The following is a 14469-nucleotide window of genomic DNA, read 5'->3' on the forward strand; positions in this document are numbered from 1 at the left end:
TCAAAACATAGTTATTTTTACTTTTTAAGTTATATAAATAATATACATTTTCAATATAGGAAAATGGGAAGATACAGATAAGCAATGGTCTTACGTATATCCTTGTAGCTTTTTCCCTTCGGACATACATATTTTGTTACAGTAATTCCTGCATCTCAAAAATAATACAAAAAGTGAAAATAAGTTTAGCCTTAACCTTAGCTCAGGTGCTAATTTATATATAAATCTATGTGCATTCATTTCAATTTTTACTTATAAAATCTAAAGTGATGCTGTTATAATACTAAAAGATTCCACTTTAAACAGCAGCAGTTTTGGAATAATTAAAAATTTGATTCAGGCATGCGGCTGATAAAGAACGAAGTATTACTTTTTTCATTAAAATAAGTAGCTTTCTACTATTGCATCCTTTGAAGAGAAGCATGTTCTGCTGGTTTGGCCACAAGCTCTTTACGTATAGATGGTTACTTTTAGTAAACTCTTCATTCATCCTGGCATTCTTGAAAATATTCGTCAAACATAGAGGAAGACTCATCTTCACGTTCCTGACACAACGGAAACACAAAATAGAAAATATATTCACTTCCCCTCAGTCAGAACTAGTATGTGTTTAAATATTTTTCAGGTAATACCCTATGTGGAACTAATTACCCAGCACCAGCTCCATGTGTTGCTTATAGGTAACTGTTAATAGTAAGAAAAGGCATGATTGACAGATTTTTTTCCAGATATGTAGTAAATTAATGTGCTTCTATCTCAGAAGCATTTCTCATTTGAATTTACATTCAAGACGATTCTTGGATAATTTCCTGTGATAGTGCTTTACTTCGCTGGTATAGTGGTCAGGAAAATAAAAAATAAAAGAATAAAAAAATGCTTTGCTGATACTATCATTAGTCTTCTCAATGACATACGTGAGGGCAGCCCAATTTCACCTCCTCTTTACACATACACCCAGGCTCTGAGTACACACAGGCTTCGTCATACTGCCTCAACAAAAGTAGAGTAAAAGTGATACTGCTTGTGGAGTACAGTGTTAGTCTCAGAGACCACCCAGAAAAGCCCAGTTAACTGCCATCAATAAGACAAAAAACTAATTTAAGGAGTCGCCTGGATTATGCAAGAGTCCAGTGAGTGCTGGCAAATATTTTTATCAAAAGCTAACAAACACCCCAAACCAGAAATTACCTTTGGTTCTTTAAATTCTAGGTCTTCTCCATACTGAATGGCAAAATCAATATGCTGCAATACAATGTTCATGCTTTCTTCATCTGACTGATCGTAAGGTAAAAATCGAACCATGCTGTAGTCATCAATCTACAAGTTGCGGATTTCAAGAAAAGTTCATTCTGAAGTTGTGCAAAATCATAATTTTCAACTTATATTTGAGTTTTATAACCATTTGTACTTCTGAATAAAAACACTGATGTGTTTACAGGAAGAGGAGGAGAAGGGATAGCTAGACACAGAGAGTAAATCATTGATTTTTCTGACTTCTGACCTGCTAGAACACTTGTTAGCTTATTACTTTAACTAGACATTGTTTCATGGCTATTTATCTGAATTCAACAACCACTGGAAATTTCACTGGAGAACAAACAGTCCTGAACTCTCCCAATGGCTTGAAATAATGACATGTTAGTTAATTTATTGGCCACTACCAATAACTACTTCTAAATTAAACTGCTGACTGACCAGCCCACAGCCCTTTTCCCTCCTACACTTTGCAGAAAATAGGGTTGAACTGTGCTTTTTATATGGCAAATGACTGGACACAGGCAAACACTCTGACCAGGTGTTTAGGAAAAAAAAAAAAAAAAACTTCAACTTTTTTTTCTCTCTTTTTTTTTTTTTTTTGGAGACAGAGTTTCGCTCTTGTTGCTCAACCTCCGCCTCCCAGGTTCAAGCAATTCTCCTGCCTCAGCCTCCTGAGTAGCTGGGATTACAGGCATGCGCCACCATGCTCAGCTAATTTTGTATTTTTAGTAGAGACGAGGTTTCACCATGTTGGTCAGCCTGGTCTTGAACTCCTGACCTCAAGTGATCCACCCGCCTTGGCCTCCCAAAGTGCTACGATTATAGACGTGAGCCACTGCGCACCTGGCCCCATTTTTGTTTTTGTTTTTTTTTGAGATAGGGTCTCTCTGCCGCCTAGGCTAGAGCACAGTAGCATGATCATGGCTCACTACAGCCTTGACCTCCCAGGCTCAAGGGATCCTCCCACCTCAGCCTCCAGAGCAGCTGGGACTACAGGCATGTAACATCATGCCTGGCTTTTTTTTTTTTTTTGAGACGGAGTCTTGCTGTTGTTGGATCAGGCTGGAGTGCAATGGCACGATCTCGGCTCACTGCAACCTCCGCCTCCTGGGTTCCAGCAACTCTCCTGCCTCAGCATCCCGAATAGCTGGGATTATAGGCATGCGCCACCACGCCTGGCTAATTTTTATATTTTTTAGTAGAGACAGGGTTTCACCATGTTGGCCAGGCTGGTCTCAAACTCCTGACCTCAGGTGATCCACCCACCTCGGCCTCCCAAAGAGCTGGGATTACAGGTGTAAGTCACTGCACCTGGCCTAATTTTTTTTTTTTTTTTTTGAGACAAAGTCTTACTCTGTCGCCCAGGCTGGACTGCAGTGGCGTGATCTCAACTCACTGCAACCTCCGCCTCCCGAGTTCAAGAGATTCTCCTGTCTCAGGCTCCCGAGTACTAGGATTACAGGCGCACACCACCATGCCAAGCTCATTTTTTTTTTTGTATTTTTAGTAGAGACAGGGTTTCACCATGTTGACCAGGCTTGGTCTTGAACTCCTGACCTCAAATGATCAGCCTGCCTTGGCCTCCCAAAGTGCTAGGATTACAGGTGTGAGCCACTGCGCCTGGCCTAATTAAAAAAATTTTTTTAGAGATAGGGTGTTGCTATGTTGCCCAGGCTGGTCTTGAACTCCTGGACTCAATCTTCCCGCCTTGGCCTGCCAAAGTGCTAGGGTCACAGGCATAAGCCACTGCACCTGGCCAAAAAATCCAAACTTTAAAAGCTTACCAGTCCACATATAGCTTTAGTCAGTTTCTTGAATTTTTTGCTTCTTAAGTCACTTGTAGAATCTTCTAATAAAGAATACATGTCTGGATCTAAAAACCTTTAAAAGACAGAAAGACTGATGAATTCAGGAGACTAGGTTTATAAACCAGCCAAACTTCCCATCTAAATAAAACAGAAGGTTCATCTCTGCAATTGAGATCTGATATTAATGGAAGAACAGTGAACTCACTTCTCAATTTCCTTTTTTGCTTTTTTACTCAGCAGATCCATTTTTGTCATGATGTTGACTTGTGGAATTTCTAGAGAGATCATGGCACTCAGGGCTGCCAAGATGCCAGAAATAAACTGAAGGAGGAAACAGAAAAGGGAAGATGAACTGACTGTTGCCAACAAAGTTACCTGGTCTTTGCATAAACAGTCTTCTATTCCTCACTGGAACAGAACTGGCCTAAATAAAAGAAATGCAAGCTGGACGTGGTGGCTCATGCCTGTAATCCCAACACTTGGGGAGTCTGAGGCGGGCAGATCACCTCAGGTCAGGAGTTCAAGACCAGCCTGGCCAACGTGGTGAAACCTTGTCTCTACTAAAAATACAAAATTAGCTGGGCGTGGTGGCATGTGCCTGTAATCCCAGCTACTCAAGAGTCTGAGACAGAAGAATCACTTGAACCCAGGAGGCGGAGGTTCCAGTGAGCCAAGATTGCGCCACCACATTCCAGCCTGGGCAACAAGAGCGAAACTCGGTCTCAAAAAAAAAAAAAAAAAGAAATGCCAGTTCAGAACATGTGGAAAAGGCAAAATTATTTATATTTTATTAAAAGTAATGCTAGCCATATAGAAAAAAAATGTTCCCTAATCAAATGCTTGACTATTGGTTCACAAAGGTGAGAGAAGATATAGATAACATACAGTGATCACAAATTTCAATTTAGACAGCATTTTAATTTCCTTTCCCATTTAATATTCCTTAAGAGCTATTAATAAAAAATTTGATCTAGGTAGTTCATAAACTGGATAAAAGGTCCTCAGAAAATTAAAAATAGACTATTTTATAAAATAGCCATCTGCTTCAGTTTTTTCTCCCCCCAACTCCTCTTTTTTTTTTTTTTGAGACAGAGTCTCACTGTCACTCAGGCTGGTGTGCAATGGTGCGATCTTGGCGATCTCGGCTCACTGCAACCTCTGCTTCCTGTACTCAAGCGATCCTCCCATTTCAGCTTCCCAAGTAGCTGGGACTACAAGTACAAGCCACAATGCCTGGCTAATTTTTATATATTTTTTAGAGACAGGGTCTCACTCTGTTGCCCAAGCAGGTCTGAAACTCCTTGGCTCAAGCAATCCTCCTGCCTTGGCCTCCCAAAGTGCTAAGATTATAGGTGTGAACCACTTCACCCAGCAACCTCAGTTTTTTTCTTGGTAAGCAGTTCCTCCTAAATCTCTATGATATAATAATTTACTATTTTTGATTAACAACATATTATAATAATTTAATAACAAAAGGGATAAAGTAACTCTGGAATCATTTGTGAAATGTTCAGAATCACACAATAATTAAAGGAACTGTCATCTGCTTGAACTCATAGTTTAAAAATCTGTAAGAGACTTTGGGAGGCCAAGGCAGGTGGATCACTTGATGTTTGAGGTCAGGAGTTCGAGACCAGCCTGGCCAACATGCTAAAACCCCGTCTCTACTAAAAATACAAAAATTAGCCAGGCATGATGGCACGCACCTGTAATTCCAGCTACTCAGGAGGCTGAGGCACAAGAATCACTTGAACCAGGAGGTGGAGGTTGCAGTGAGCTGAGATCACGCCACTGCGCTCCAGCCTGGGCAACAGAGTAAGACTCTGTCTCAAAAAAAAAAAAAATCTGTAAGAGATTTAGCTTCAGACCTTGAATGACTCCACCATGAACTGAGAATCAACAAGAAAAACTCCACAGACTCGGAACTCCCACTGCTCGAGCTGCTGGACCAGCTGTTTCATCACAGGCAGGTGAGTGTACAATTCAATCTGACCTACATGAACAGTATTGCAAGAATTTTAGAAATAGCAAGTATGTTAAATCATCAAGTTAGAGGAAACAAATTTTCTCCATAAGATGGATAAAAATAAAAGCCAACACATTTTTCAGGGGCCTACAGCCTCTCAAAGCAATCATAAAACCTAAGGTACTGCCACCATAGGAATCCCTAACTATTAAGTTTTATGTAGAAAATGAGGTTCTCTGGTTGGGCAGGGTGGCTCATGCCTGTAATCCCAGCACTTTGGGAGGCTGTGGCAGGTGGATCACTTGAGGCCAGGAGTTCAAGACCAGCCTGGCCAACATAGCGAAACCCCGTCTCTACCAAAAATACAAAAAAATTAGCCAGGCGTGGTGGTGCACGCCTGTGGTCCCAGCTACTCCTTGGGATGCTGAGGCACAAAAATTGCTTGAACCCAGGAGGAGAAGGCTGCAGTGAGCCAAGATCACGCCACTGCACTCCAGCCTGGGCGACAGAGTAAGACTCTGTCTTTAAAAAAAAAAAAGAAAGAAAGAAAATGAGGTTCTTCACACTTTAGTTTTCTGCTAATCAATGTGAGTGTTATTGGCCAGATACCATGGCTCACACACCTGTAATCCCACCACTCTGGGAGGCTAAGGTGGGAGGACAGCTTGAGCCCAGGACATTGAGACCAGCCTGAGCAATATAGTGAAACCCTATCTCTACAAAAATAAATAAATAAATGCTACAAAGATATCTATAGTTTGGGAATATTCATCAAGCTGTATACTTATGACATATATACTTTTCTGTGGGTATATGTATGGTCAATTAAAAGCAAGGGGAAAAAAGTGAGGGCCATAAATGGTCAAACCCAGGTTAGGCTCAAGTTGAAAATTCACAATTTGGGCTGGACGCAGTGGCTCACACCAGTAATCCCAGCATTTGGGAGGCCGAGGCGGGTGAATCACCTAAGGTCCAGAGTTTGAGACCAGCCTGGCTGACATAGTGAAACCCTGTCTCTACTAAAAATACAAAAATAGCCGGGTGTGGTGGTGGGTGCCTGTAATCCCAGCTACTTGGGAGACTGAGACAGGAGAATCACTTGAACCTAGGAAGTGGAGACTGGAGTGAGCCAAGATGGTGCCATCGTACTCCAGCCTGGGTGACAGGAGTGAAACTCAGTCTCAAAAAAAAAAAAAAAAAAAAAAAAAAAAGAAAATTCACAATTTGGCTTCAGAAGCCATGATGTGCTGTTATCTGTCTCCTACCAGTCACACCTCATGACAATTGCCTCTTTGTTTATTATGGTCCAGCCACACTGGCCTTTTCAGTGCCTTAAAACAGCTTTGTTCCTTCCTCCTGGGAGGTGTTCAGCAGGCTGTTCCCTCTGCCTTCCTCACTCTCAGCCTCCAGCCCAGCTGAAAGGCTGCCTCAGATGCCTCTCTAACTGCCATTATCTGTGTGATGATCTGTGCTACTCCTGTGGAATACTCAATGACAACTGAATATTAAATAATCATTTGGATGCTTTTTGTTTGTACTGTCTCGAGTTCTGCCAAACTGTGAGCTCCATGAGGCCAGAGATCATGGCTATCTGTGCTCTATGGTATTCCCAGTATACGAAGCAAGCACTTAATAGATATACTTTTTTTTGTTTGTTTTTGAGACAGAGTCTCACTCTGTCGCCCAGGCTGGAGTGTAGTGGTGCGATCTTGGCTCACTGCAAGCTCCACCTCCCAGGTTCATGCCATTCTCCTGCCTCAGCCTCCCGAGTAGCTGGGACTACAGGTGCCCGCCACTACGCCCGGCTAATTTTTTGTATTTTTAGTAGAGACAGCGTTTCACTGTGTTAGCCAGGATGGTCTCGATCTCCTGACCTCATGATCCGCCTGCCTCGGCCTCCCGAAGTGCTGGGATTACAGGCATGAGCCGCTGTGCCCGGCCTCAATAGATATATTTAATAAGTCACAGCCATTGAATAAGAATAGCTTGGTACTTTACTGCAGTATAGTTTAGAGCTACAAATACTCTCCTTTCTCCTATAAGGATGGAACTATCAAGACTTTAAGGAAGACAATGCATTCAAATTGTTGATTTACCTGGACAATCAAAAAGGATATAGTCGTCCTCTACATGGCCAAGACAGTTCTCCAGCCAGTCAAAATTATTGGCAAAGTACTCCATGCAAAATACCAATCCTCCATTGGGACCAAATCGCAGAGAATCATCCTCCATTACGTCATCCACCTCGATCAGTTCCCGGATGTCTGAAAAGGACAGATAGGGCCCAGAATATATGTGTCCCTTCAAAAATTGTTATCCTTACTAGAAATAGAACATAAAAGTTAATAATTACATACAAAACTCATATGCAGGAAATTATTTATGTACATGGCTTTTCACTGTAGCAGTGTCCATCAATAGAGAACTGAGCAAATAAATTATTGTACAGCCAGACAATGGAATACTACACAGCCATAAATGGGGAAAATCTCTTTAAGTATTAATAATAACACAACCTCCTAGGCATATTGTTCAGTGAAAAATGCAAGGTGCAGAACTGTGTAAGAATGCTATCATTGGTGTTAATAAAAGACAAAAATTCACTACATAGACATAATACATATACATCTTGAATTTTATGTGCACAGGCTATGAAAGAACACACCAGAAACTGGTAACACTGGCTGCTGCCAGGGAGGGGAGCTGATTGCTGGGACGCAGAGCTGAGAGGAAGATGTTTTCCTGTATACTTACTCTTTAGTACTTTTACATTATGAACCATGTGAATATGTATTACTTATTCCAAAAAAGTACAAAACCAAAAAAAGAAAACTGATTACCATTTCTTAACACAATGACACTAAGGAAACTATTTCACCTCCTTGAGCCTCACTTTCCCTATCCTGGGTTAGAAGGATGAGAACTATGAGATAATATATCAAAATCACCATCAGGGGCTGGGCGCGGTGACTCATGCCTGTAATCCCAGCACTTTGGGAGGGTGAGGCAGGCGGATCACTTGAGGTCAGGAGTTCAAGACCAACCTGGCCAACATGTTGAAACCTGTCTCTACTAAAAACATAGAAATTAGGCTGGGCGTGGTGGCTCATGACTGTAATCCTAGCACTTTGGGAGGCCAAGGTGGGGTGATCATGAGGTCAGGAGTTCGAGACCAGCCTGGCCAACATGGTAAAGCCCCATCTCTACTAAAAATACAAAAATTAGCCAGGCGTGGTGGCGCATGCCTGTAGTTCTAGCTACTCCGCAGGCTGAGGCAGGAGAATCACTTGAACCCAGGAGGCGGAGGTTGCAGTAAGCCAAGATCACACCATTGCACTCAAGCCCAGGCGACAGAGCAAGACTCCATCTCGCTTTCCAACTTGGACCTGGCAGAATGGCTCCCGCAAAGAAGGGTGGCGAGAAGAAACAGGGCCGTTCTGCCAGCCGTTCTGCCATCAACAAAGTGGTAACCCGAGAATACACCATCAACATTCACAAGCGCATCCATGGAGTGGGCTTCAAGAAGCGTGCCCCTCGGGCACTCAAAGAGATTTGGAAATTTGCCATGAAGGAGATGGGAACTCCAGATGTGTGCATTGATACCAGGCTCAACAAAGCTGTCTGGGCCAAAGGAATAAGGAATGTCCCATACCGAATCTGTGTGCGGCTGTCCTGAAAACGTTAATGAGGATGAAGATTCACCAAATAAGCTATATACTTTGGTTACCTATGTACCTGTCACCACTTTCAAAAATCTACAGACAGTCAATGTGGATGAGAACTAATCGCTGATCGTCAAATATATCAAATAAAGTTATAAAATTGAAAAAAAAAAAGACTCCATCTCAAACAAAAACAAAACAAAACAAAAAATAGAAAAATTAGTCAGGTGTGCTGGCATGTGCCTGTAATCCCAGCTGCTGGGGAGGCTGAGGCAGGAGAATCACTTGAACCCAGGAGGCAGAGGATGTAGTGAGATGACATGGTGCCACTGCACTCCAGCCTGGGCGGCAGAGAGAGACTCTGTCTCAGGAAAAAAAAAATCACCAACAGGAGAGGCTTAAAAAATTCTGGTATGGTTATCTTACTAATTTTTGGGAATCAGTATATAGAATCTTCTACCTTAGGTTTTTACTTATTTTTGTGCTCAAACCTACATTCTCCATTCATAAAGGACTGAGCTTCATTCACAGACACATTTATACTGACAACACCTTCCTACCCCTCCCTCAGCGGTAAATAACAGATAACTGATCCAAACTGGGACAATCAATCTGGCTTTCTTTTTAGACAGGGTCTCACTCTGCTTCCCAGGCTGGAGTGCAGTGGCATAATCATGGCTCACTGCAACCTTGACCTCGTAGGCTCAAGTGATCCTCCCCCCTCAGCCTCCTGAGTGGCTGGGAATACAGGCACCCGCCAGCATGCCAGGCTAATCTTTGTATTTCTTGTAGAGATGGGGTTTCACCATGCTGCCCAGGCTGGTCTTGAACTCCTGGGCTCAAGCCATCCATCTGCTTTGGCCTCCCAAAGTGCTGGGATTACAGGTGTGAGTCACAGCGCCCATCCTAAATCCTCTTTTTAACTAAGCTAGCTTAGAGTGGTTTCCGTTTGCTGCAACCAAATGGTTCCAAAGTAATACGATGCCTTTTTCCTCAAAGATAAGCATTTCACATCTCCTCCTCTCCCTTCAATCTGCCTCCCCGCAACCTGCTCACTCATTAACAGAAATCAAAAGTTTCCCTTTGCACTTTAGTGAGTGCAAAGAGAACGTCCCCAAACCTAAAACAACCTGTCTCTCTCCACAGGAAATTATATCATACACTCAACAAAGCTGTAGGAGTCACCCTTGATTCCTTACTTTGCTATGCCTTCTTGGTTCAATCCCCCAGAAAATGCTGTTAATTCAACTTGCAAAATATATTGAATCTGTCTGCTTCCTTACATCTCCACCATGACCACCCTAGTCCTGGTGTACACCTGGCTAACTACAACAGCCGCAGTGCAGGTTGTACTTCTTTTTTAAATTTTGAGACGGAGTTTCGCTCTTGTTGCCCAGGCTAGAGTGCAATGGTGCAATCTTGGCTCACCAGAACCTCTGCCTCCCGGGTTCAATCGATTCCCCTGTCTCAGCCTCCCGAGTAGCTGGGATTACAGGCATGTGTCACCACGCCCAGCTAATTTTTTTTTTTTTTTTTTTTTTTTTGAGACGGAGTCTCACTCTGTCACCCAGGCTGGAGTACAGTGGCGCGATCTCAGCTCACTGCAAGCTCCGCCTCCCGGGTTCACGCCATTCTCCTGCCTCAGCCTCCTGAGTAGCTGGGACTACAGGCGCCCGCCACCACGCCCAGATAGTTTTTTGTATTTTTAGTAGAGACGGGGTTTCACCATGTTAGTCAGGAAGGTCTTGATCTTCTGACCTCGTGATCCACCCGCCTTGGCCTCCCAAAGTGCTGGGATTACAGGTGTGAGCCACCGCGTTTTTGGTAGAGATGGGGTGTCTCCATGTTGGTCAGGCTGGTCTCAAACTCCCGACCTCAGGTGATCCACCCACCTCGGCCTCCCAAAATGCTGGGATTACAGGCATGAGCCACCACGCCCAGCCATGCAGGTTGTACTTCTACTCTCAACCCACTAGAGTCCATTTTTCATCTGAGCACCTGAGTTATTTTTTAAAACATAAATCAGGCCAAGTGCAGTGGCTCATGCCTATTATCCCAGCACTTTCGGAAGTCAAGCTGGGTGAGTTGCTTGAGCCCAGGAGTTCGAGACCAGCCTGGAAATCGAGACCAGCCTGGAAATCGAGACCAGCCTGGGCAACATGGAGAAACCCCACCTCTACAAAAAATACAAAAATTACCCAGGCATGATAGTGTGTGCCTATAGTCCCAGCTACTTGGGAGGCTGAGGTAGGAGGATTGCTTGAGTCCAGGAGGTTGAGACTGCGATGAGCTGTGATCAGGCTACTATACTACAGCCTGGGTGACAGAGTGAGACCTTGTCTCAAAAACAAAACAACAACAACAACAACAAAACAAAAAAAGGCTGGATGCAGTGGCTCACGCCTCTAATCCCAGCACTTTGGGAGACTGAGGCCAGCAGATAGCTTGAGCTCAGGAGTTTGAGACCAGCCTGGGCAGCATGGTGAAACCCTGTCTCTACAAAAAAAAAAAAAAAAAAAAAAGTATAAAAATTAGCCAGGCATGGTGGCACACACCTGTAGTCCTAGCTACTTGGGAGGCTGAGGTGGGAGGATGGCTTGAGCTCAGGAGGCAGAGGCTGCACCACTGCATTCCAGCCTGGGCAACAGAGCTGTACCCTGTCTCAAAAAAACCAAAAAGCCCCCAAAACGTATATCAAATGTCAATTCTTTCCTCTTCTTAAAACCCTCTAGTGGCACCCCACTGACAACAGGATAAAATCCCATCTTCTCATGTCCTGTTAGCCCCTACCCACTTCTTTCTTTCAGTCATTATGCTTTAGCTCACTGACATCTTGGCTTTCCTGGAGAATACCAAATCCTTTCTCACCTCCAGGCTATTTATTTATTTATTTTATTTTTCAGAGATGGATCTTGCAATGTTGCCCAGGCTGGACTTCAACTCCTGGGCTCAAGTGATCCTCCCACATCAGCCTCCCAAGTAGCTGGGACTATAGGCACATGTCCCTGCACCCAGCTTGACATATTTATTGATCTAAATGTTCTCTCATTTTGGAAGGACTTTCCTCAGCCTGAGGAGCATATTACCATCCTTCAGGTCTAGGCTCAAAGATGCCCTCCTCAGAGTCACCATCCTCCCTGACAATCCTAGCTAAAGCAACCTCTCTCAATGAGTACTTCTCATGAGCCTGTCTGCAGTCATCACATTCTGTAACATGTTCATCATGTTGTTTATTGCCTATTTCCTAAAGGGTTGGTGTGGGCAAGGATAATGTCTGTATTATTCTCTGCTATAACTCTGGTGGCTGGCATAAAACAGGTGTTCAACAGACACTTGAATGAACAAACTAAAAGAATTAAAAAAAACAAACCCAGGCTCCTGACTTATAGTGATCAGCAACATACCACATGATTCACTACAGCAGGACTAAGGACAAAAGGGACAGAATGAAAGGGTGCTGAGGGAAGTGTCCATTTACTTTTTTTTTTTTTTTTTTTTGAGATGGAGTCTCGCTCTGTTGCCCAGGCTGGAGTGCAGTGGCGCAATCTCGGCTCACTGCAACCTCCGTCTCCTGGGTTCAAGTGATTCTCCTGCCTCAGCCTCCTGAGTAGCTGGGATTACAGGCATGCGCCACCACGCCCAGCTAATTTTTTTGTGTTTTTAGTAGAGACAGGGTTTCACCATGTTGGTCAGGCTGGTCTCGAACTCCTGACCTCGTGATCCACCCGCCTCGGCCTCCCAAAGTGCTGGGATTACAGGCGTGAGCCTCCGTGCCCGGCCCCATTTACTTTTAAATCTTACATCAAAGACCAAGAAAGGATACTGTCACACATATCACCATGAACATATGTGACCAAATGACAAGCTCATGCTATTTACCATAAAACCAGGGATCCGGACTATAATAAGTATCTGTGCTAAGCAGCTAGTACTCACTGCCTCCTCAGCCCTCACTGTTCCTGAAGGTGGGGGTAGCCTCTGCTCAGGACTTACCAGCCATCACGGAGTAGTTGAAGTGTTCTGCTGCTGGATCCAGGTTTACAACTTGGACAGACCGGTTGAGGGCTTCACAGTGCTGGACCATGGTGGCACAGTAGGTGCTCTGTAATGTCACAAGGCATGACAGGTTAAAGCAACAGGTAGTGTAGTGCTACCTTCCATACCCTGGAATACTATCCACTAAGGTCAAAATTATGCCTTCATCAACCAAGAGGCTGACTGATAACAAGGGAAAAAGATACCTGACTGGGCTGCAGATTCAAACCTGACTTAGACTTATGGGTAACTCTGGAGAATTTACTTCTCCACTCTGCCCCTCAACTTTCTTGTCTCTAACTGGGATGTCCTCCATAATCACTAAGGCTCCTTACTGTTCTAACATGTGACAAGTGGTATTTAAAGGGAAGATTTCTGGTTACATAGTGTAACACCTAACACAGTGTCTCTACAGGGACTTGTACAGTCCAAACAAAGCTTTAGGTAGGATGGTCAGGGATGATGTCTCTGAGTAGGGGATATCTTGAGTATATGAGAAGGAGCTTGCCAACCTAAGGGGAAGAGCATGCCAGGATGAAAGAACGCCAGGGTCAATATAGTCTGGAGGTGGCTATCAGTTTGTAACTTTTGGTTTAGATAATTCTTTATCCCTTATGTAGTTGTTACCATACTATGTTAAAATCTGGGGCTGGGTGCAGTGGCTCACACCTGTAATCCCAGTACTTTGGGAGGCCGACGTTGATGGATCACCTGAGGTCAGGAGTTGGAGACCAGCCTGGCTGACATGGTGAAACCCCGTCTCTACTAAAAATACAAAAATTAGCTGGGCGTGGTGGCGTATGCCTGTAATCTCAGATACTCGGGAGGCTGAGGCAGGAGAATCACTTGAACCCAGAAGGCAGAGGTCGCAGTGAGCTGAGATCACACCACTGCACTCTAGCCTGGATGACAGAACAAGACTCCTGGCTCAAAAAAAAAAAAAGTCTCTAGGCTACTTGTCTGTGTCATCCTCTGTTTAAAGGCAGAGATGTGTCTTATTCAGTTTCCCAAGCACAGGGACTAGCACAATACCTAGTACATAATAAATACTTGATAATTGTTTCTAATTGACTTATTATGTTTAAAGATAAGCTCCACAAGGGCAGGGATTTTGTGCGTGTTTTTTTCCCCACACAACCCCCAGGGCCCAAAACAGTGCTTGGGATAAAGAACATACTCAACGAATGTTTCTGATAGTAAGCATCAAAAGCTTATAAAGATACTTGTTTAACGCAATCAGTCCAAAAATTAAAATAGACTATAGAAAAAACATTCATCATGCTGTTCTCTCAGTGCCTTTACACATACTGTTGTCTCTGTCTGGAATGCCCTCTCCATACATCACACACTGTATCTTTTTTTTGCAAAGGTTCTCACTGTCACCCAGGCTGGAGTGCAGTGGCACCATCATAGCTCACTGCAGCTTTGACCCAAGCTCAAGTGATTCTCCAGCCTTAGCCCACCGAGTAGGTGGGACTATAGGCTCTCGCCACCATGCCCAGCTAATTTTTGTATTTTTGGTAGAGACAGGGCTTCACCATGTTGCCCAGGCTGACCTTGAACTCCTGGGCTCAAGTGATCTGCTGGCCTCAACCTCCCAAAGTGCGAGGATTACAGGCTTAAGCCACCACACCTGGCCACATCACACTATATCTTAATTGACAGGTCATCTATTTGTCTTCCCCAAAAGACTACAGACTCTGGGTAAGTTGAAGGCCATATGTATCTTAGTTACATCTAC

At 43.8% G+C, this 14469-nt stretch overlaps 1 protein-coding gene and 1 pseudogene across 2 annotated transcripts in view; one reads left to right on the forward strand and one right to left on the reverse strand.

The window, feature by feature from the left end:
- The window catches only part of GPN3 (GPN-loop GTPase 3), a 16459-nt gene continuing 1990 nt past the window's right edge, over positions 1-14469 (reverse strand). For both annotated transcript variants that reach the window (XM_055236393.2, XM_055236392.2), the window contains exons 2-8: positions 12687-12795; positions 7128-7295; positions 4934-5058; positions 3271-3386; positions 3042-3138; positions 1189-1317; positions 1-545 (exon numbers count right to left, since the gene is read on the reverse strand). In XM_055236393.2, coding sequence (XP_055092368.1) covers positions 483-545; positions 1189-1317; positions 3042-3138; positions 3271-3386; positions 4934-5058; positions 7128-7295; positions 12687-12795 — 807 coding nt within the window. In that variant the 3' untranslated portion in view covers positions 1-482. The remainder of the gene's footprint in view (positions 546-1188; positions 1318-3041; positions 3139-3270; positions 3387-4933; positions 5059-7127; positions 7296-12686; positions 12796-14469) is intronic.
- LOC129459555 (large ribosomal subunit protein eL31-like) lies at positions 8411-8867 on the forward strand (annotated as a pseudogene).

This window comes from Symphalangus syndactylus, chromosome 13 (assembly GCF_028878055.3).
Source record: "Symphalangus syndactylus isolate Jambi chromosome 13, NHGRI_mSymSyn1-v2.1_pri, whole genome shotgun sequence".
Lineage (NCBI taxonomy): Eukaryota > Metazoa > Chordata > Mammalia > Primates > Hylobatidae > Symphalangus > Symphalangus syndactylus.